Consider the following 23,745-nt stretch of genomic DNA (forward strand, 5'->3'; position numbering starts at 1 on the left):
TGCCACCTGAACACAGGGGGAGAGGACACAGCTGACCACAGGGGGAGAGGACACAGCTGACCAGAGTAAAGTAGTCCGGTATGATGGGCGCTTGGCCACATCCCTCTCTCCATCAACTCTATGAACATAGCGCTGATTGCGTACTGACTGGTATTTAGCAGACGCTCATCCAAAGCAACAAGGACTCGCAACAGCAGATTGGGGAAGTGAACCCGGGCCGCCCTATTGTCATGCTGTGACGTCACCACTGCTCCACCATGCCCAGGAGTCTTACCTCAATGTCAGTGGAGGATGTAGTACGATTACACAGGAGGCAGATTTTCCTATGAAGACAAAAAGTCAAAGTAATTACCAAGCAAATGTGCTGTGGTGTTACGATATGGTTTGTAGTTTATAGTGTGAGTATATGTCTGTGTCCTTACTGGACCATGACGGAGACATTCTGATCCAAGTAGCAGCTGTTAAACTTCACCAGATTCACCAAGACATGCAGAAAGTCGGCCGTTAGCCCCATGTCCATCCACAGGAGCACAAACCGCGCTGAGACAAAGACAACTTTCGATCAGTCACATTCAACCATTTGAACCTAAAAGATATGCTTTCCTGCTAGTTACTAGCAAGGCAGTGATTTGAAGATTGCATTGAATAGTAGTGGAAGTGTGCACATCCCCACCGGTGAGGTACAGGGCAAATGGAACTAGAACTGAAAAGGAATGAAATGCCCGCACTCTGCTAAAACTCCCATATATTTAAATGTATGGGAGTTTTAGCAGAGTGCGGGCATTTCATTCTTTGGGTCGAATCAGTGACACATGCACGTCATCTCAAAACCAGGCCATTTTCGTGGGTCTATCACTAGGTGGCAGTCTCGCCAGGTCTCGCTGATCACTTCCCGGAAAGTTTACAGGCAACACTTAATATTTCATGAAAGACGTTATATCTCCATTTCTAGAAAAAAACTGCGATTTTGATGAAAACTAGCCACTGTTTAGCTTGGGATTTCTCAGGAACAGAGGCGTGTAGAAATACACGGTTTGCAACCACTGAGAGCTTAAAGTCTCACCTTTTAAACGAGCCATTGTATGTGTTCATAGCTATAACACAGAATATGCTGTGGCTGTACAAAAATCATCATCAATGGTCTAGATTGCTGGCACTCTAGGACAAAGCTTCCGAAAACAGCTTGGCATTCAATGAGTTAACATAATGTACCCCATATATCAGTCTTCTATGGAATGCAATTACCAATGCTGAACAAAAATACAGTAGCTTACACACTACACCGTGTTCCAAATTATTATGCAAATTGGATTTAAGTGTCATAAACATTTATTTTTTTGTTTTTCGATTAAACTCATGGATGGTATTGTGTCTCAGGATTCTTTGGATCAGACACCTGTGATAATTAGTTTGCCAGGTGAGCCCAATCAAAGGAAAACTACTTAAGAAGGATGTTCCACATTATTAAGCATGCCACAGGTTTCAAGCAATATGGGAAAGAAAAAGGATCTCTCTGCTGCTGAAAAGCGTGAAGTTGTGCACTACCTTGGACAAAGTATAAAAACATTGGATACTTCCCGAAAACTTATGCGTGATCATCATACTGTGAAGAAATGTGTCACTGATTCAGCGCACAGGCGGGTTCGTGCAGACAAAGGCATAATAAGGAAGGTGTCTGCCAGACAAATTCATAGGATTAAGAGAGCAGCTGCTAAAATGCCATTGCAAAGCAGCAAACAGGTATTTGAAGCCACTGGTGCCTCTGGAGTCCCGCGAACCTCAAGGTGTAGAATCCTCGAGAAGTGTGCATAAACCTACTATTCGGCCACCCCTAAACAATGCACACAAACCGAAATGGTTGCAGTGGGCTCAGGAATACATGAAGACTAATTCAAACAGTTTTGTTTACGAATGAGTGCCGTGCAACCCTAGATGGTCTAGATGGATGGAGTAATGGATGGTTGGTGAATGGCCACCATGTCCCAACAAGGCCGAGACGTCAGCAAGGAGGTGGTGGAGTCATGTTTTGGGCCGGAATCATGGGGAGAGAGCTGGTAGGCCCCTTTAGGGCATGTGAAAATGACCTCGGCAAAGTATGCAGAGTTTCTGACTGACCACTTTCTTCCGTGGTACAAAAAGAAGAACCGTGCCTTCCGTAGCAAAATCATCTTTATGCATGACAATGCACCATCTCATGCTGCAAAGAATACCTCTGGGTCATTGGCTGCTATGGGCATAAAAGGTGAGAAACTCATGGTGTGCCCCCCAACTTCCCCTGACCTCAACCCTATTGAGAACCTTTGGAGCATCATCAAGCAAAAGATTTATGAGGATGGGAGGCCGTTCACATCCAAGCAGCAGCTCTGGGAGGCTATTCTGCAAATACATTAAAGCAGAAACTCTCCAAGAACTCACAAGTTCAATTGATATCAATGAAGGGGTCCTATGTTAACATGTAACTTGGCCTGTTAAAATGTTTTTGATTGAACTAACTTTGATTTAATTTACATCACCTCCTAATGCTGCAAATTCAACACATTTTTAGTTCTTTACAACCTATAAAATGTCTTTTAACTATGTTGTGCATAATAATTTGGAACAGTGCATTTTGAGTTTTTTATTTTTGAAAAAAATACTGTTATTATTGGGAGGTTTGTTCAATAAAATTTGGTTGATGACTTGAAAATTATACTGACTGTCATTTGAATCAACTATTTAGGAAAATCTGAGAAAAATGTAATTTGCATAATAATTTGGAACGCAGTGTAAGCCAAACTGTCTATGTTGCCTACGTTCAGAATTATCAAACAGACACAACAGTGAATGCGTTAGTATGACCATTTGCCCCTCACCTATGTCTTCCTCCAGATACGTGATGTCTTTCCCATTTTCTGTGAGTGCTTTGAAAACCTCCAGACGCACAGACAGGTCTTCATTTGAGGGTTGATAAAGCCAGACCAATTTAAAGAAATACGCTCTCAATGGGCCAAGTCTCTCACCCTGTCAGACACAAACACATACACATACACAAGGAAATGAAATGTAATTTTGCGTTTTAATGTTATAATACAATGTGAAAGTACACCCCTCACATTTCTGCAAATATTTTCCAGCACTGCCTTAACGCTCTTGGGCATGGAGTTCACCAGAGCTTCACAGGTTGCCACTGGAATCCTCTTCCACTCCTCCCATGATGACATCACAGAGCTGGTGGATGTTAGAGACCTTGCGCTTCCCCACCTTCCGAGGATGTCCCACAGATGCTGTTAAAGGTCTAGAGACATGCTTGGCCAGTCCATCACCTTTACCCTCAGCTCCTTTAGCAAGGCAGTAGTCGTCTTGGAGGTGTGTTTGGGGTCATTATCATGTTGGAATACTGCCTTGCGGCCCAGTTTCCGAGGGAGGGGGGGGATCATGCTCTGCTTCAGTATGTCACAGTACATGTTGGCATTCATGGTTCCCTCAATGAACTGTAGCTTCCCAGTACAGCACTCATGCAGCCCCAGACCATGACACTCCCACCATGCTTGACTGTAGGCAAGACACACTTGTCTTTCTGCTCCTCACCTGGTTGCCTCCACACATGCTGGACACCATCTGAACCAGGTAGGTTTATCTTGGTAATCCATGTCCTTAGTCTGCTCGTCTTCAGCAAACTGTTTGCGAGCTTTCTCGTGCATCATCTTTAGAAGATGCTTCCTTCTGGGACAACAGCCATGCAGACCAATTTGATGCAGCGTGCGGTGTATGATCTGAGCACTGACAGGCTGACCGCCCCACCCCTTTAATCTCTGCAGCAATGCTGGCAGCTCTCATACGTCTATTTTCCAAAGACAACCTCTGGATATGACACTGAGCATGTGAACTTAACTTCTTTGGTCGGCCATGGCGAGGCCTGTTCTGAGTGGAACCTGTCTTGTTAAACCGCTGTATGGTCTTGGCCACCGTGCTGCAGCTCAGTTTCAATCTTCTTATAGCCTGGGCCATCTTTATGTAGAGCAACCATTCTTTTTCAGATCCTCAGAGAGTTCTTTGCCATGAGGTGCCATGTTGAACTTCCAGTGACCAGTATGAGAGTGTGAGAGCACATTTAACACACCTGCTCCCCATTCACACCTGAGACCTTGTAACATGAACATATCACATGAACCCAGGGAGGGAAAATGGCTAATTGGGCCAAATTTGGACATTTTTACTTAGGGGTGTACTCACTTTTGTTGCCAGTGGTTTAAACATCAATGGCTGTGTGTTGAGTTATTTTGATGGGACAGTAAATTTATACTGTTATACAAGCTGTACACTGACTACATTGTAGCAAAGTGCCATTTATTTAGTATTGTCCCATGAAAAGATATAATACAATATTTACACAAATGTGAGGGGTGTACTTACGGTACTTTTGAGAGATACTGTATGTGTGTTACATGTTACCTGTCCATGGATGATCGCTCGGAGCAGCTGTAAGACGGCATGTCGAGCCTCTGGTGGAGAGTCTGGCTGGAGCATGTCCTCCACCGCCTTCCACACAGCCTCCACCGCATGCTTCCCATATGGAAAACAAAACCACTGTGAGTTATGTTCTATCCTCTCTTTCAGTGGTGACCATGTACACACACACACACACAAATATCTACTATAATCCATCAGAAAGATACTGAAAGGTTTCACAGACATTATGTACAGGTAAACCAGCATTGTACAGTGACAAACATCTGTGCACACTCACCTCTTCAAATTTTTTAGATTTTGCCAAGTCACAAACATGATTGATCACTTTGATCCTGTTGTTTATTCCACATTCAGGGCTCAGCTCCTGCAGTAATACATGTTGAGCCATGAAGGCACATATTTTCATATTTTACGTTGACTAACTGTTGTGATTGTGAGAGCAGTGTAAGATTATTCACTTTGACTAACTGTAGTGATCGTAAGAGCAGTGTAAGATTATTACAATACAATTTCTTGCATTACAGTTCTATGGAAAAAAGACTCAAAGACCAGTTTCGAAGACACAATCAGCCAGAGGCAGGATCACACCTTGAGGATGTCCAGGGTGATTATAAACTCAGAGGGCTTCGGCTCAGAGGGCTTGGTGGAGATGCGCGTTGTGCCAAGGCCAAATATTCCCTTCACCTTGTCCTTCAGAGACTCCTTACTGGGCTGCTTGTTCATATTTATAAATATTTGAAGAGCGAATGTCACTCACTGGGAATACAAAGAAGACCATTAGCATGGCAACACTTCAAACAATCATATTACATAAAAAGCTGAAACTGAAAGTTATAACAGACAGAGGTGTCTGTTGATGCATATGGCAAAGTAACTCACAAGGCCAACTCCACGTGCATTAGCCAATCCCCAGGGTCAAGATGCATGCACACAATTAATAGTAATAGTAAAAGACATCTCGCGACAGTTTACATTGACACAAACATTGCAATTTTTTTATCGTTGGCACTATGCATGCAAGAAAGCGAAAAGAAGATTAAGCCTTCTGTGGTAAATTGTAAACAAGCTGAGGCGCATGTCTGGTTAAAGCCATTCCAAACCCAGACCCTCCCCTCCTCAACACCTATGCATAGGCTTCTGACAAAGAATTGATTCGCCCACTTTGAAGGGCGCATAACGAAGTGTCGTCAAAATGAACATGCAATGAAGTCCATACCTATGTATAACAGGCGTCTACGAACGCGTCTACACACATACAGCTGTCGTCCACCGACAAGCCCGAGAAAGACTACACAAACAAGCTGAAACAACCACATTTAACATAGGCTAGCAGACTGCTATGGCTGTCCGTTGTTTTTCAGTTAACAGTCGAGCTGTACCTTCTGGCACTTTAGCAACGTCGCGGTGTCATTAAAGTGTCCCCGTAGAGCGTTCAACGCTTCCAACTTAATAAATCCATTAATGTGTATTTATGTATCTTATAGTTGTTTTCCCGAATCTGACGATTCTGGTCTGTCTGCACTGCAGCCGGAAGTCATGCTTAATAAACCGACATGACTTCCTACAAAGGCACGTCATGTGACAAGCCCCGATGTTCCGTGGGAGTCGCAGTCTTATAAATATTAAATAGTCCTTCATTTGAATGGCAAAGTGAATGTTCGTAGACTCCAATGTTTCATAATATTGTGTCTCTCATGGATTCTGAGAATATGGCTCGTGTACATGCTAACTTTGTGATAGTAGTAATTCCTTTGTCGTTGATGATTTGTCGATGAAATGGAATGTCATCTACTTTAGCCTTACGTTCAGGGTGTATTTATGTTTTTCTTCCTGAGGAACGTAACGTTATTGGTGTCTGATGTTGTTGCTGAGTCTAGGTGTAGGCCTACGTTAAAAATGAGTTCTCCTTACTTTGCTGTAAAAGACTCCAGTAGTGTTGTTGTAAGAACCAAGAGAGGACTCGAGAACCCTCGCAGTCTATCCGTGCTTAAAAGTAGAATGGCCTCGAGTGTGAAGACTCCAGATTCTGATTCAGTGGGAATTAAGGAGGAGAAAGAAGAGCACAGCATAACTTCACACAAGAACATAGTGGCTCATGGATCCCGGGAAGGTATCTAATCCTACCTTTAGACCATGGTGGTCTCATCCTGTTGCTGGCTATACGGGATACTGTTATGATTTCATGATGTTATTTCACCTAGCCTAACAGTTATGCAGATGTTCCCGTTCACGTGCTTTTTACTATTTGTTTTACAGAAAAAGTCTCCAAGAACTCTGAAGTCTGTAAACAAAATAACAAAACTGTCCCTGAAATCCACACCTTGCCTGCCTCATCTAGCAAGCCCAGGAGAGCTCAGGTGAAGGTGGAGTATGAACTGGAGAATGGTGCTGCAGTGAAACAGGAAAATAATTGGGAACCTACCAACTGGACACAACAAATATCAAATATCCGTGAGATGAGGAGCGTCCGAGACGCACCTGTGGACCAGATGGGTGCTGCCAAGTGCTTTGATACACAGGTTTCAGCCGAGGTGAGTCGGCAGATGACCTTTTAAAACTGGCACAGAAGAGGTGACCAATGACTGTAAAAATGAAGTAATCACAGGGCTCTCAATATGTTCTGTTGGCAATATTAGACTACCTAAGTGGAATTCAGTGGCAATGGATGTTTCTTCTCAAAACAATGGATTGTCACAGGAGGAAAGCTAACACAATAATTTAACGGACATGGCCCAAACGGCAGCCTCCAAACACAATGGCTCTGGTTAGCTTGGCTGTTCAACACTGTCTCTGACAGTCTCTGAAACATGCTTGACTCTACACTGCTAAACCTTATTGTCTCATCTGGCTACGAACTATAGTTCCTCTTTTGTTATCCCCAGAGACCTGGTGCTTAGTTGTTAAATTCAAGCCATTTTGGGAGCCAGTTAGCATTTTTTTCTAGTATTGATGAGGAAAAACAGACAATGAAGACAAGAATCAGGTCTCACCCACCCGCTGACTCATCTACCACTCCCCTATTATCTCACCCTTGCTCTCTCTATCTCTCTCTCTCTCACCCGCTGACTCATCTACCACTCCCCTATTATCTCACCCTTGCTCTCTCTATCTCTCTCTCTCTCTCACTTTTTCTTCCTGCAGGTGATGCGCTACCAGGTGTTAATTTCACTCATGCTCTCTAGTCAGACAAAAGACCAGGTGACTGCAGCAGCTATGCAAAGACTGCGAGCCCATGGCCTCACGGTAGCTGCCATCCTTAATACAGAGGATGATACTTTGGGGAAACTCATCTACCCAGTAGGATTTTGGAGGGTGAGTATAAACTTAGTACACAAACACACACAAAGATATACACACAACCACAAAACCTCACCTGCTGACCACTGAAATGCAAAGATACAATTATACCCCAGTGTTTCACTGACCTTGTGTCTCCACCTTTCTCCCTGAATTCCATCCAAGACCAAAGTGAAATACATCAAGCAGAGCACAGCCATGATACAGCAGGAGTACGGTGGGGACATCCCCAACTCTGTGGATGGATTAGTACGACTGCCTGGAGTGGGGCCCAAGATGGCACACCTCGCCATGGATATAGCCTGGAACCAAATATCTGGCATTGGTATGAATCAACATTGCGGTTTGTGAATCAGCAGTGATTTATTTGTTTGTTTGTTCCTGCTGAGAGGCAGCTGGAGTGTCCATATGTTTATAAGTGTGTCTGGACATTCAAACACAGGGGTGGACACACATGTGCATCGCATCTCAAACAGGCTGGGTTGGACTCGAACCACAACAAAAAACCCAGAGGAGACGCGTCGGGCTTTAGAAGAGTGGTTGCCAAGGTAACTATTGAAATCTGCATGAAGATAATAGTCTTACCTGCAGAAACATCTATTTTATAACAGAGTAATACAGGACGTTCATTTTGCTTATTACTGAATGTTGCTCAGTAAGATGCTGTCTTGCTTTGTTTTTCTTTGTCATCATGACTTCCCTGTCATTACACCATATACCATACACCATATACCATACACCATATACCATACACCATATACCATACACCATATACCATACACCATATACCATACACCATATACCATACACCATATACCATACACCATATACCATACACCATATACCATACACCATATACCATACACTGACCACTATAACATCAAATCATTTTTATCTTCTACTGTTTCTATTGTGCAGTGGAGGTTTTTTTTATACTTGTATTGCTTTTTCTGCTGTAAGTGCATGTTGTGTGTGATGTCTGCTACTGAGACTTTGAATTTCCCCTTGGGGATCAATAAAGTATCTATCTATCTATCTATCTATCTATCTCTCTCTCTCTCTCTCTCTCTCTCTCTCTCTCTCTCTCTCTCTCTCTCTCTCTCTAACCTCCCCACAGGGAGCTGTGGAGTGAGATCAACTGGCTGCTGGTGGGGTTTGGTCAGCAGGTGTGCCTGCCTGTTGGTCCACTGTGTGCCTCATGCCTCAACAGGCACTGCTGTCCCTCGGCGTTTAAGTGTTCCCCAAGGAAGAGACCTCCAACCAGTGACCCCAGGTCTCCAGAGAAGAGCACCAGCCAGGGCAAAGTCAAGGCAATGTCCCCATCTAAGCCTAAGATCAAAGAGGAGCACAACCCTGTTTCACCTCCTGCTCTGGACAATAAATGTCAATCGTCAGCAGCTCACCAGTCCACTGGTCACTGCAGCATGAAAGAGGAGCCACAGACTGCGCCTCTATCCCCCCGTATTCTGAGAAAGAGATCAAAAATATAGACCGACACTTCTTCACTACACTGACCTTTGTTGACCAATGTTGTTTATGTAGTTCAAATATGTATAAATAAGATTGACTTTTATACAGCACATCCATGTAAATTGTTGTTTTAAAATGTTTTATTTTTCAAGTCTAACTCTTTCTACTTGCCACTAGATGGCACTCCTTGATCACAGAGCTGGTATTTCTAACACTATACTGTAGGCTAGATTATGTTCTGTCCATGTACACAAAATAAACTTAACATCTTTTTGGTAAACTGGGATTCCTATGATGGTACCGTTATTTGTTGTCAGGTGGAGCCATGTACTTATGCAAGTTAGGTAGCCTAAGTAGAGCGTTAACAGATAGGCTGTGAACATCCTCATACGTGTGATTATGCTGTATTAATTTATGCATGATTGATTTGCACATTGTGATATTTTATGCAAAAATATGAGGAATATAGGCATCACGGAAACGGATGAAAGCCCTTATCTCCAGTGTAGTTCATTTGCAGAAGACTAGTCGATTTAGAGTAGGCACTCCAAATAAAGTGAGTGCTTGTATGAGGTCCGGCGTATTAAGCAAACTCAAACTGATGGTTAAAATTACCTTTACAATACAATAAAACATAATATCCTATGAATGCTAAATTACATCAGGTAGCCTAAGAACTGAATGTGAAGTCATGATGGAGATTTCCTATCCTAATCGTTTTATGCAACTATTCTTTGCATTATACGGCAATTTCATCTGGGAAGGAGGAAGAGTTCCGGCTTGTCTTATCCTGGCCGTGATCTCTGTCCAATTGAGTCGCTGTCACCTGTCTGCTGTTGCGTGAGCAATATAGTGGTGGGGGTAAAGTGGCTTTATCCGCCGTTACCTGCTGCAGTGTGCTCTTTCGCGCTTGGCACCTATGCATAAACTAGATTAAAACCCTTTGCTTTTGCGAGTGTCAGATGGTAGTCTATTTTCTAGAAAGACAAGCCTATTTCGCATATAGGCTACTCGTGCAAATGTGTTACAGTTTAGGCTAGCGTTTGATTTTTTTTCCCTCTAGTAACGTCCCAGAGCTTCTGGAATAATGCTTTCCACACCTTTAATCGGATAAACTCCAGGCTGAATTCCCCAGGAGGTGATAGAAGAACCAGCATACGGTGGAAATGTAGACATCAACTATTCCTTGCCTCATTGTATCACTAGAGCTCTTTTTCAAGACCTTGTAAATTCGACTCTTCAAACTCACAACCCAACTCTTGACCGTCGGTATTTCTTCAGACGGACTTCACTTGGAATCATTCAAGAGTTGCATTTTGGTGCTCTTTGATCTCACGGTGAGGCTAGTCGAGGGCGGTAGGACTTAAAACAATTGTGGTCCGATTCATAACGATACTATTTTTCTCTGCAACATTGGCTGTCTATGTAGTCTAATGGATTTGCCATCAGTAAATAAAAACTGTCTAGACAGCTAGTCGACAAACTACGAAGTGAATTACACTAAATTCTGCGGGTCGTTCCTTGCGTTTTTTTCTCTCTTAGGACACTGAAGAAGTACTTGTTTTTACTTTCTCATGAAGATGGCGATTAGTTTGGAGAGGGAGCTGGTGCTGAAGGAGATGATGAGACCACGACTCTGTTACATTAGCAAAGGGGAGCGCGGATATGGATTTCACCTGCATGGCGAGAGAAACAAAGGCGCGCAGTATATTCGTAAAATTGAGCCAGGGTCTCCTGCGGACCTCTCAGGTCTCCGCTCAGGTGATCGGTTGGTTGAGGTGAACGGAGAAAACGTCGAGAGAGATCCGCACCATACAGTAAGTAGGCCTACTTCAGCGAGCACCACACAATTGTGCGTAAAACCTGTTAGACCACTTGCGCTACAGCCTAGGGATATTTGGTAATAGGGTTTGGGTCCCAGTTGTGTTTGTCAAGTTTCAGATAAAATTCCCCCAGGTTCTTTTTTAGGCCTACACACATCTCTTTTTTCAGGTGGTTCAGAAAATCAATGCTGTTGAGCACAGAACAAGACTGCTGGTGGTTGACCGTGAGACTGACGAATACCTCCGCTTCCATGGGCTCTCTTGCACGGAGGACCGAGCCGTAGAGATGGGCTCCTTATCACCGCGCACCTCTGTCACTTCCTCTCCCCGCACCTCAGCCGCCTCCTCCCCGCGTGCCTCGGCCACTCCGTCCCCCTGTGCCTCTTTCACTGGCCCCAGCCTGACAGAAAATCTGGTCAGGACAAAGCGTGCAGTGTCCCCCCTGCTAATGGATGAATCTGCCACTATTCACAATGGTCAGAAGGTAGGTGATGTTTCAAGATATGTGATCAGTTTGCCAGAGAGAGGATTAAAAAAGTAGAAGCGTTGTTGGCCCAGTGTCACATCAACAGCTTGAACAACACATAGGCTATTCATGGAGTGTTTTCTTAACAACCCTTTGGTTCCAAACTGCCCCCCACCTCTGCATTTCAGTCACACTCAAATCACCATTAGAATTTTACATTGACATCGCTGTATGGATGGAGGAACAAATTAATGATCATAAATAGGTGATTAGGTAGAAGGTGTCACTTGTATGGAGCCTTTATCAGGCCATAGGCAGAATGGACAGGCAGGCAGTGCTAACAGAACAACCTTAGAATGGGAAAAGGCAGGACTTCCCAAACAAATTAATTGGCATGAAATGCTCATTTGACACTAATCACAATGATAACCCATTTTGTAGTCCTGTCACATCCTCTCTGAGAGTTGCATTTAAGCTCTTAGAGGACATGAGTGGCTACCAGAAAGGTTGGTGTGTGTGTGCAAACTTTCTCTTAGTGTCTGGTGCTGACCAAAAAATGTTACATTTATTTCTTTGTTCAAAATAAATCCCTCAGGAGCTCTGTGGATTCAAACCTTTGTTGAGAGGTTTCTCTCAGCCCTGTAGAAAGTGTAGAGTCTGTGGCTTCTGGCTGCAGGACCCACCCCACGGCACCCTTATAGGCTACTGTGCATTGTGTCCTGAGGGCGGCCTGCGTTATGTAAGATCAGTAACTGGGGACCCATGGGCAGGAAGAGCAAGGAACAAAACCCCTCCATAGGGGACGGTTTCCCCTTGGCTATGTTTAGCCATTTTTTTTCACTGTAGAGAGACAAGTTCTTGATGGTGTAACCATGGTCACTCACTCAGTGGTATCGGTGACATGCATCCAAATATGACGCATGTTCTCAAAAATGCAGGCTGTTTGTAAACCCACTCTATAAAGCCTTTAGAAAGAGGGTGCACAAACATTGAGTCAGTGCAATGCTCCCACATGTCTCTTGACAGCTGTAGTTCATGCAGGAGAACTTTGCTTGTTGACAGATTTTGCACTTTGCCTGCCATCTCAATTACAGCCTTGTGTTGTTTATGTGGTGGAGTCAGACAGCCAGTGCCATGCAAACCAAGAGTGTCTGCCTTGTGCTATAGCGTTATTCAAGTAATGTTAGTGAGCATGTGAATTAGTGTGTGTGTGTGTTTGTATGTTTGTGTGTGTATGTGTTTACATAGAAACAAAATGAGAGTCTCACACTCTGCAAGACTGTTTATCTCAAGTGCTAGTCAATAGGGGTCAGGGACGTCATGAACTTCAGTACTTGGCATGGTTCAGACAGGTCTCTCTCTCTTTCTGTGTGTGTGTGTGTGTGTGTGTGGGTGCTGTAGAAAGTCTCTGGTCTGCTCATTGCAGAGGCAGGTTGTATTTTAGGGACATACATGACAAGTCCGACATACATTTCAAAGATGTCTGATGAGCATGATGTCTGTCCCAGTTTTGCTGAAAAGTGGGGTGTGGAGGTCTAGTGGTCTTTGCCCTAAGGTGCTGTCTATGAAAGCAGGGAAGGAGAGGGGAGCTGCTGTTGGTCAGATCAGGTTGCCTTTCCAGACAAAAGTGCTATGCTGAAGTATGCTCTGCGTACTTGTTTGTCCAGATATTTTTGCACAAAACATAAAATAAATGACTTTAGTTTCATGACGTGTGTGTGTGTGTGTGTGTGTGTGTGAACATGTGTGCACAACTTTGTTTGGGTGTAGTCTCTGATGCACTCTTGGTGGACTGTATTGTTTCAGATTATTGTTCAGTGACTCTCTTGGCAAACAGCGCCATAACGTTACTGAAGTCTTGCATAATATGTTCCCGTCACTTCATGTGGATCCAGAAAAGGTCCTCAGTTAACAGGTTAAGGGCATTGTGTCCTGGAAGGTGGCCTATGAAAGACTGTCATGGCCCTTGAAGATCTGACCAGACCTTGAAGGTCTGGATATTGTTTGATGCTATGACTTCTTTAACCTGACTCTCGCCAGATGAATTTCGTTCCGCCTAGCTCCACTCACATCCATCTGGGATCGCGTGAAATGGAGAATTTCTCATCTTTGAGTTTTTTGTCTTTGTAAGCATGTGTTCATTTATTCCAACTGTGAATGAATGGCCCTTGATCTGGTCTGTCTGTGTGGCTCATGATGTGTCTGTATGTGTATTAGTGTGTCCATATAGGCACTGTGTGTCCGTCTAGATGGCTCTTGATCTGGGACTCTCATTACCGTAGAGCAGTGTTTCTCACTTAACCAATAAAAAAGAAACGCACGGACCACCTAGCAAAAAAAAAAAATAGACCTACTATTAGCCTACACAATAGGCCTACTCACTGAACCACCTTGCCTATTGTCTTTGCACTTTGCTTATTGTGTCAGAGGATTCATATGATTTAAACTGGCATACATAGACACTGTTGCAGAACAACTCATCTATATTATATTTTACCCTGTCTGCTCACGGACCACTTGGGATAGCTTGCGGACCACCAGTGGTCCCCGGACCACACTTTGAGAAATACTGCCGTAGAGGATGCACGAAGGGGAGCCGTGTACAGTCTAATCCAGATCCATAAGAGAAGGGGAGCCGTGTACAGTCTAATCCAGATCCATAAGTTCTTGTGTGGGAGTTTGAACATATTCAGGTCATATATAGGTCAGTGCAGGTCTCAGTGTGGTATTTTGCATATTCAAACCTTAGTGGTGGAAGGTCTAAATTCAACTAACTTTTCCTGATTTGTAACCCAGAGCCATATAAGTGCAACAGACACTGCTGTATTCATGCACTACAGTGTGTCCTGTGTGTTTACTCTGGGGGTCAGAAGGCACCAGCTCTCTCCCCATCTCCTTGTCCTCTGTCCAGTCCAGTTCTCTCCCAGTCTCCTTGTCCTCCGTCCAGTTCCCCAGTAGGAGGTTGATCCTGATCCTGTTCAGGCCACTGATCACACTGTAAACATGTCGTAACGCTTTAACGCTAGTCTCTTTTCACGGTCTGGTAGTAGTCTGTCAGTTGCCACCTCTCTCACTCTCTCACACACACACACACACACACACACACACACACACACACACCTTTACCTTTTGGCACTCTGTCCTGATTACACTAGGTTTTGCATAGTCTCCTCTGTCTTCATAAATCACTCCAGGACTCAACTGTTTTGATATCACCTATCAACTTATGGGTCGTCAGAAAATGATGGGGCATGATCTGGAAAGGCACACATACCTTTCTATGTAAGGTCTCACGGCATAATTAGATGTTGAGAAGGCTACAGAAATGTATGCTGCTGTATTGAAGGTTCCCAAGAGAGAAGAGTCGCCCCCATCAGTTTTCAACAACTAGGAGTCTTAGAGGTGACTGCCCTGATCATCTGACCAATTGGGGAGAACAACAGAACAGGCCAACAATCTGATGGTCAGTCTGGACAGATTTCTCTCCGTCTGGTGCTTCCATTGTTCTCGCTTTGCCTTGATTATGCGTTATATATTTATATATAAATCAGTTTAGCGAGGTTTAGGGGACAGTTAACTTAAATAAAGTTTGTGCTTTTAGTTTTTAGGATGGGCAGCTCCTCTCTTAAGTAGCCAGGTTTGTGACGTCCAGACAATGCAGAAGTAGCTTAGGGTCAACTGTGTGAATGTCCTTGAGTGGCCCAGCGTGAGCTCTTACTTGAACCCAATGGAACATCTTTAGCCTAACGGCTGTTCTCATGCAACCTGTTGGAGTTTAAGAGGATCAGCAAAGAAAAATGGCATAACATCCCCAAATCCAGGTGTAAAAAGCTTGTGGCATCATACCCAAGAAGATTTAAGACCGTAGTCACTGTCAAAGGTGCTACAGCAAAGTAGGCTCTACTGAGTAAATGGTCTTTATTCCCATTTCAAGATGATATTTCAGTTTTATTTGTTTTTTGATAACCCGTTAGTGGAGTAGATGATCAGAACAGACGAGCCTTCATGTGATTTATGAAGCTAGAGGACTGAAGGGCGATTGAATGAAGTCAGTGGTTCATCCACCTGTAAGCCCTTATCTAAGCCCAGTTTAATCACCTCCTGGAGGAGGACAGGATGCCAGTAGGTAAAGGTGTGTGTGTGTGTGTATGTGCGACATCTTTCTCCTCCTCATCTCTGAACAGTGGCCAGTGGTGCCAACAACTCTTTTGGGTGACAGCTGACAGCCCATGCCACAGACCAGATGGTGGTAGCTCTGCTGCACATAACCTTTGTTTAGGGTTCACACAGAGTTTCACCATGTTCTATTCTCTACCACATAACTAGCCTATTCATTTATCATGTATACAGACCTTACTGCCCTGTAACTGACCCTAGGCAGATGGGTCAGGCCCTTGAGGTGTGGATCTGCTCGAGGTTTCTTCCTACAGTATATGTTTCTCCAATTCTAGGGAGTTTTTCCTCGCCCCTGTTATTCATGGGCTCTCTCTGAATGTTTAACACTCTGTAAAGCGCCATGAGACATGTGTAATGATTTGGCGTTTTATAAGTGAAATTAAATTGAAATTGAAAATTGAAATTGAGTTTCCTAAACAAAATCCTCAACCTGAATATGTACAGTAACCATGTTCATAAACATGTGACAGTAAGTGGATGAATGATCACTTTGTGTTCAATCAAACAATATATCTCCTGTGATTAGCTCACACTGTGAGTATATAGCTCTTTCATGCAAACGGAGCTAGTTTGAACTCCTGTAGGTAACGGTCCAGTCAAATCTTTATGATTTGTCAACTTCCCCTAACTTGCAGGAGCTTAGGTGTCTTGTCTCTGTAAGCTTTGAATAAAATCATCTGACAAATAAATAAGTAAATCTTATGTAACACCAAGCCCACCATTTAGCCTGCTTCATTAGCCTCACCCCACTGGGAACTGAGAGGCAAGTGGGTAACCCTTTGTGCATTAGATTGATGTCAACATGTTGATGCAATTTATGTAAAAGTCTGTATATATGGTTGGAGCATGATACATCAGATCTTTGGGACATGTACGGTTATATGAGTTTGTTTTGTTTTCTCTTAAAGGTTCCAAGTAGTCCATCAGCTGTGTCCAATGGCTCTGTTGTGTACGAGTGTCATGGTAGACTGGCGTCCCCCGTTACTCTCACCCCAATGTCCGAGCCAAGCACGGATATCAGTGGGTCCGATACGAGTGCTCCGGTAAGACCTTTGTGAACAGAAAACCGATTTTACCGATTTTATGGCACAGCCAATCAGGACGCAGGGTGGGAGTTTCATAGATGTGACATAGCGTAGAAGCGACTGTGAGACTGTTATCAGCGTCACGGGTTGGCTTCGATGTGAGTGGTTGAAGTAGCACGTCAATACTGTAGATGACGGACAAGTGGCTTATTCAATCATATGCAAGCATTTTTTGATTAGGCCCAGCCTTCTGAAGCAACACTTCAATGGATCGGTTCCAGATGGTTGAGTGGAGCTAAGCGGAGCGAAATTCATCTGGCTAGGGTCAGGTTAGCTCTTACCAGCATTACACAATATTCCCACATCTCTGAGACCAGTTGGAGCAGTTTCATGTCTGTTGCTGAGAGTCTTGAAGGAGATGTTTTCTGTGCATAAACTTTCATCTGACATTTCAGTTGGATTGCCTGAAGCTATGTGAACAATGGTGTTTAAAGTTGTGGTTTATCATTTTAGAAATTCATATAGATATGTAGATCTACAGACGACAACCTTTTTCACCAATAAAACAAGCAAACTGTGTATTTGCTCCCACCCACATTAACATTTAACACAACTTGTATCACTTTACTCAGTTCTTGAATAATCATTCCAACTGCTGCTTGGCTTGGCTTATTCACCAGCTGATCAACGTGGAGACATGTTTGAGTCAGTCCACATCATCAAGTAGCCTACTGGAACATCCAAAGTTGATAAAAGACCTTAACCTGCCAGAAAATAAGTGATACCGAACCTGGGCACAAGTGTTAAGATTCAGTACATGGTACAATGGCACCTAATCCTAACTTGTTGTCTGACGTGTGTGCAGAACTACAGGGGCTCAGCATTCTCCTCCAAGCACTTTGGGATGCCTGGAGCATTGCAGTATATGAACATTACAATAGATACAAATTGACAGTTTTTGTAACAATTTTTAAGTCAATTTTAATAACTATAATAACAGTGCCACAGGGTGACTTGAGGAAAGAGGACAGATGCAGACTAATCTTTTGGACCATTAGTAATTAAACAAAATCGGTTAGTGTTCTATCATCCTGACTGTTGTCAAGCTCTTGAATAAATGAAACCATCTCAACCTGCTGTTTTTGTTAAGGTCGATTTTGATCCAATTTGACCACAGTTTCATGTTTGCTATGTTGCCCACCCAATATTTACCAGCCCACCATAATATACTAGGCTAGAACTGGCCCTGTTTGTGAATGTGTTTTGTATAACTCTTTGATTTAATGATTTATTTGAGGTTATTGTTTGTAGATTATCAAGGAGTGTGGATGAGCAGTCTAGCCAGTTATATAATAAGAAACAAATATCCGAAAACTAAGGCAACCCGTTATGTTGCAATGAACTAAATTAACAAGGTTCGTAATTTACTCATTCTTATACTTCAGAGAATATTCATGTTCCAGTATTTGTCCGCATAAAGCTTTGCTTTTGAGAGTTACATTTGCATGCTGTTTGTGTATACGTTAACATTTTGTTCTAGTATGTTTTGTTCTACAGTAGTATGTGCGTGTATGTTTCTCTTTTGAGGCTGAGATAAAGGAGTAAATGGTTCTTGCCATTATGTAGGGGCATATGCCATTAATTGACCTTAATTCCAGATTGTTGGTCATTTAAGCTGAGGGATGAGGCCATGAGCCTGTCTGTGCTGTTGGCCCTTGAGCGCTAGGCAGTCTGTGACACACCGCTGGGGGAGAGAATTCACATCCAGATTCACTGATCCTCCGTCGGTCCCCGGGGGAGTAATATCACCCTTAGCCTCATGTGTGTGTGGGTGTGTGTAGCGGCTAGGATGTTCGTCCATTGTGTGTGTGTGTGCAGCACATTAGTATTTTTATCCGTGTGTGTGTGTGTTGGGTGGGGAGCACAGCCCACTCCATGCCTATGCATTGTTTCTCCAGAGGAAGTGACACGGGCTCCATAGAATGACCATTCTTCCGTAATGCAGGGTGTGTGTCTCTTTCCTGGGGAAGTGACTTTGGGGTCTCCATGCTTTGCCGAGCCTAACACACACCCTTCCTGCACTGGCCGATGGGTTAAAGGATTACGTAAGAGACTCCCAAAGCCATGCTACAAACCTTTCTCAAAGAACCTGAATAGACATTAGTAGTCTTGCATTCCAAGTGGCCAGTTGATCTGGCAGCCCATCAGGTCAATACAATGACATCATTGTAAAGAGAGAGTGAATAGAGGAGATAGAAGCCAAGGCAGTTCAAGGCATCCCCTAAGGGGGCAAGTGACTGCAGGGCATCAACATGATAATATGATATCAATATAATCATATTCAAGGCCTTCAGTGTCAGATAGCATTTAAACCACAAGGCCAACTAGAGGTTGAGTCTTGACCACCTTTGTCAAGTCCAAGACAGGTTCAAGATCAGGACGAGTTGAGACCAAGTGCAGTCCAAGTCAAAAGAGGTCCAAGTCAAATAAGACGTTGGAATCCGAGTCAAAAATGAGAGAGACAGAGTCGAGACATTAAAAAAGAATTCTCAATACCACTTACTTACCTGTGCAATTTTTCTGTGATGTTAGAAGCACTCTATATCTATTTTGTATGGCTCATACTGTTATAGCAGTTTCACTTTTAAAAATGAATGATTTTGTTTTTGAAGGAGGAAATCATTTAGAAACAAAAAAAGATCCAAGATCTCAGTCCAAGATTGACTGCCTGCCACCAAATGCTAAATGTCCCTGTTGTGTTTGCAATAGACTGCAGGGTTGCACAGAACTAATTTACTCATTCAAGTTTTAAGTATGAATGCTAATTGGATTGTGCCCAAGAGAAAGTCGTGAAGCAAGGCCTGAGCAGATTATCCAAACTCTTTTCAAGGATGTACATCCAAGCAATTTTCGGCTCACTGAAAGAGATATCTTTTAATGTGGCTCTCCCTTCACTGACCTGTCATCCCTCATTCCCATCCTTCCTAATCTATTACAGGAGACTTCGCCCTTGCCCCCCAAAGACCATCGTCCGAGACTGTGTCACATTATGAAGGGGGAGCTGGGATATGGCTTCAATCTCCATAGTGACAAGGCACGGATGGGACAATACATTCGCTGCGTGGATCCAGACTCACCAGCAGAGTATGCCGGATTGAGGCCGAAGGACAGACTTGTTGAGGTAATCAGTAAAGATTATTTCAGATTGGATTACTGTGGATTGGCTGGATTATGCAAGATTAGTGGTCAGACATCAATTTGTGTGTGTCTGTGTGTGTACAGTGTGTGTGTGTGTATCCATACATACGTGTGTCTGTGTAGTTGGATAAAAGAATGTATTGAATGTTGTTAAATGTTGTCACTGTGTGTATGACACTGTGAATCCTGAGACTGCACATACACTCCATTCAAGTTTGGAATCAGCCAGAAAAAGACAACCATTTACTGAAATAGTCAAATAATCAGCAGTGCTTTTAAAATAGAGTTAGTCTACATGATACGTTCTAAACATGATGGTGGCAGAAAATAAGTGTTTAACGCCCATATGTTTCTATAAAACCTACAGAGAACCTTTGAGGCATATGCTTTTCAAATGAGAGATTTTGATGCTTTTATGGACAAAAGGATTCAGACGTGACACCTGACATTACACCTACAAGAAGAGATATTATAAGTGTTTGTACAGCATCCTTCACAGAACACTCAGAAACACATCAGTCTGGTGGTTCTCACAAATGAAAGCTTTTCCATGCAAGAAATTGAAGGAAAACTGAAGGCGCCTGACGTGTGCACTGGAGCCGTCAGGTTGTTTTTGTGTCTGTCCCGTTTGCACTGTTCTGTGAAGGATGTTATGTTATGTTATGTTATGTTATTAGCAGTCAGGAAACAATGTGTGTAGATCTACCTTTACATTTTTAAATAAATTTACACATTCTTCCAATTGCAATGTTTGATGTTTGTAGGTGTTCCTACTTTCGATTTTGAAACTATAGTGTCATCCCCTCTCGTCGCTGACTGATTGGTCTTTTTCGGACCTGTTGGAAACATTAGTGAATGGTGTATAGTGTTCCAGACTAGTATCTCCTTGAAAGGAGATCTAGAAGGGTGTGGACAGGCTAGAAAAAGGGGATTTTCATTCAAAAGCATGGGGCTATGACATGGTGATTTGATACTTTCTAGTGTGTGTCATACACATGATTGGCTACCATAGAGCACAGAGTAGGATGATGATAGTCCACCTGAGGTAGTGTTCCTTCTCATACCCCCTGCTGGTCACTCCCTGTAAAATGCAGCATTCATTGAGGGGCAGGTGTACTCTCAATGCTGCATAGGCTACTACTCAGCTCCTGTCTGTTTGTGCTGTCAGGTGAATGGGATGAATATTGAGCACCTGAGGCATTCTGAGGTGGTGGCGGTGATCAGGCGAGGAGGGAAAGAGACCTCCCTGCTGGTGCTCGACCCAGAAACAGATGAGCTCTTCAAAAGACTGGGCATCACCCCAACCAACAAACATCTAGAGGGTCAGAGATCTTATTTATCTGCAACAATAATGAAAGTATTCATCTGCAACATTATTTGGAATTGCTTCATTTTCCTTTGAAATATACTACACACATACATACACTGTACTGTACTACTGATTGTTGTGTGGCTATCAAAGTCTTAGTAAGATAGTCCCAACCTTTGGGCTGTACTCTATTGAAGATTTCTTCCTGTTAAAATGCAGTCATTTTATTTAAACTGTTCTTAGTACCCCAATGGCTCTTTGTCATACATTCCTCCTCCTTGACCGTTTGTCTTCCTGCTCTGATTTCAACACACAGAGGACTGTGTGGATGGGCCCCTCACCGGTCATTCTCCAGTCCCAGATGACTCAGTGTCTCCCTCCCCAGTCACAGAGCCAGTGACGGATGCCCATACAGACACAGATTCAGATACCGATACTGATGCAGTGGACACAGCCGCTCCTCCGGTCATCAATGTGACGGTGATGGATCCACCCGTGAGCAACGGCTCTCCACGCCACCACAGCCAGGACAGCTCCTCGTCCCACTCCACACTGTCGGAGATGAGCACTGAGCTGAGCAGCTCTGACAACAGCTCCAAGGTAACACACTGGGAACACACTAACCACACATTCTCAGGAGCAATTCCACATGCGCACATGTCTTTGTGTGTGTTGATGCTCACCTCTTCTTCCTCATTTTTCCCTTGGTGTGTCACTCACAGGTGTTGGATGAGGATGACCGTCCACCCTTGGACCCGTTCTGGCAGAGTGGTCTTCGCCTGAGCCCAACTGCAGCAGAGGCCAAGCAAAGGGTCCGCGCAAAGAAACCCAAGAAGAGAGCGCCCCCTATGGACTGGAGTAAGAAACAAGAGGTTTTCAGCAACTTCTGAGAAGCATTCTTACTAACTGGGAAAGACAAGGACAAAAATAAGAGAAGGTCCTTCTCTGTTTAAGCTAATGATAAAAAAAAACTCCTATCGCACCTTTACTCTGGATAAGTGATTATTTTCCAGGTCAGATCATTCATCTGCAAGGTCATCTCACATACTATCCAAACAGATCCATTAATCAGCTGAAGTTACACAAGACAGAACGAGATTATAAAGGCAGACCTTTTGGGAGAAAGTGAGAGAAAAAAGACTGAGAGAGGAAGTGACGGTAGGAAGTAAGAAGCAGAGTAAAGTTTATTCAAAGAACATCATGGGACGATTTGCTCTGTCAGTAAGCATTTGGCTATCTGCGTTGCATTTTAGAACTCTACTCCTTAAACCAGAAGTTTTGGAGCACTAAAAGTAATGTGTTTGCTGTGTCAAAAAAGTTTAGGTTGAGCTGATGTGGACCTAAGAGGCAAGTGCTATTTGCTTGTTTTGACTCTTCAAAATGAACTTTTATAGCCTATTATTTCAACAACACATGTTTAGCTTTTCAAAATGAGTACTAGTCCATCTCAGGCTACTTTATTTAATTTTAAAGCTGAAGGTCATTGCATTTTTCTCAGTCCTGTTACCAAACCTCAGATGCTTTGTTATATCTTAGAAATTGTTAGTTACATGTTCAAATAACTAATATTTGTGACTAAAGAATCAGTAAGTGAATGTGAGTTGCATTTGTCTAAGAATGCAAAGGCACTTTTTTTGCTTTTTTAAAGAACATCAACTTTATCCACAGCTTTAGCATGTATTTTATTAAATAATTGGATATTTTATAAATAATGGAACAAAACATAATTGTTATCTTTTTTTTAGAGAAAAAAAAAACAGGCAAAAACATTTGGTAACAGGAATGAGCCAGTTTTCAGAGTTTAACACAGTTTTAAGCATGCATATGGTGAAAGATGTCACATGACTTATTAAGGAGATGGTATGCTCCTCCGTGCACATTTGCACGCATCGAAGACGTGCATCATTGACATGCACATGCCGCGTTGATGACGGAAGTGTCTAGTCATGCGCTGGGTGCGCGGAACACAGACACAGGACTATACCAGCCCCCCCCCATTGCTGTGTAATCAGCACCTCTGCTTTAATCTATTGCTGTGTATTCAAAATATTTCATATCAGCCACTAGATGGCACAGCAACCAAGAAGGCCGTGTTAAACAGAGTGATTGCCCCCCCCATAGATTCATTCTAATAAGTAAACCAGTGAGAACAGGCAGAGTCTAATATTGTGGGTCCATAAAGGCATCAAGGCTAATAAAGCGAAAGCAGAGAGCAAACTGTAAAGTTAAATCTGACTGATATGAAGAGAAAACAAACCAGGAAGTTCAGTGGGGATGACAAGAAAAGTAGGTCAGTTTTGTCCTTGCAGAGTCTAATATTGTGGGTCCATAAAGGCATCAAGGCTAATAAAGCGAAAGCAGAGAGCAAACTGTAAAGTTAAATCTGACTGATATGAAGAGAAAACAAACCAGGAAGTTCAGTGGGGATGACAAGAAAAGTAGGTCAGTTTTGTCCTTTCAGTGTCTCAATAGAAAGGGTTATTTTTCACATAATGTAGGTAGCTACATACTAATGGAGGGTGTGTGTCACTA

At 43.2% G+C, this 23,745-nt stretch overlaps 3 protein-coding genes across 8 annotated transcripts in view; 2 read left to right on the plus strand and 1 right to left on the minus strand.

The window, feature by feature from the left end:
• tsc2 (TSC complex subunit 2) overlaps nucleotides 1-5,990 on the minus strand; it is a 43,205-nt gene extending 37,215 nt beyond the window's left edge. For 2 of the 4 annotated variants that reach the window (XM_048248234.1, XM_048248233.1), the window contains exons 1-8: nucleotides 5,829-5,989; nucleotides 5,038-5,205; nucleotides 4,727-4,813; nucleotides 4,432-4,542; nucleotides 2,853-3,000; nucleotides 423-540; nucleotides 275-323; nucleotides 1-6 (exon numbers count right to left, since the gene is read on the minus strand). The exon at nucleotides 1-6 is cut by the window's left edge and continues 120 nt beyond it. In XM_048248234.1, coding sequence (XP_048104191.1) covers nucleotides 1-6; nucleotides 275-323; nucleotides 423-540; nucleotides 2,853-3,000; nucleotides 4,432-4,542; nucleotides 4,727-4,813; nucleotides 5,038-5,172 — 654 coding nt within the window. In that variant the 5' untranslated portion in view covers nucleotides 5,173-5,205; nucleotides 5,829-5,989. Of the gene's footprint in view, nucleotides 7-274; nucleotides 324-422; nucleotides 541-2,852; nucleotides 3,001-4,431; nucleotides 4,543-4,726; nucleotides 4,814-5,037; nucleotides 5,206-5,665; nucleotides 5,797-5,828 lie in introns of those variants that run through there. The other 2 variants (XM_048248231.1, XM_048248232.1) reach the window with 2 other exon arrangements.
• Nucleotides 5,991-6,090: 100 nt separating this feature from the next.
• nthl1 (nth-like DNA glycosylase 1) lies at nucleotides 6,091-9,496 on the plus strand. Its single transcript, XM_048248437.1, has 6 exons — nucleotides 6,091-6,559; nucleotides 6,706-6,980; nucleotides 7,591-7,761; nucleotides 7,912-8,071; nucleotides 8,189-8,294; nucleotides 8,864-9,496. Exons 1-6 carry the CDS (start codon nucleotides 6,268-6,270, stop codon nucleotides 9,234-9,236), a joined length of 1,377 nt encoding a protein of 458 aa, XP_048104394.1. The 5' UTR covers nucleotides 6,091-6,267; the 3' UTR covers nucleotides 9,237-9,496.
• A 636-nt stretch (nucleotides 9,497-10,132) lies between these two features.
• LOC125296963 (Na(+)/H(+) exchange regulatory cofactor NHE-RF2-like) lies at nucleotides 10,133-23,203 on the plus strand. 3 transcript variants are annotated; one of them, XM_048247084.1, is made up of 8 exons: nucleotides 10,133-10,553; nucleotides 10,759-11,033; nucleotides 11,209-11,523; nucleotides 16,590-16,724; nucleotides 19,705-19,887; nucleotides 21,073-21,226; nucleotides 21,530-21,813; nucleotides 21,936-23,203. In XM_048247084.1, the coding sequence occupies exons 2-8, from the start codon at nucleotides 10,791-10,793 to the stop codon at nucleotides 22,101-22,103; spliced, it is 1,482 nt and encodes a 493-aa protein (XP_048103041.1). In that variant the 5' UTR covers nucleotides 10,133-10,553; nucleotides 10,759-10,790; the 3' UTR covers nucleotides 22,104-23,203. The 3 variants fall into 3 exon arrangements, with proteins under 3 accessions (XP_048103041.1, XP_048103043.1, XP_048103042.1); XM_048247086.1 differs by lacking the exon at nucleotides 16,590-16,724; XM_048247085.1 differs by lacking the exon at nucleotides 10,133-10,553 and having other exon boundaries at nucleotides 10,574-11,033.
• Nucleotides 23,204-23,745: the final 542 nt, after the last annotated feature.

Source organism: Alosa alosa, chromosome 7 (genome assembly GCF_017589495.1).
Source record: "Alosa alosa isolate M-15738 ecotype Scorff River chromosome 7, AALO_Geno_1.1, whole genome shotgun sequence".
Classification (NCBI taxonomy): domain Eukaryota; kingdom Metazoa; phylum Chordata; class Actinopteri; order Clupeiformes; family Clupeidae; genus Alosa; species Alosa alosa.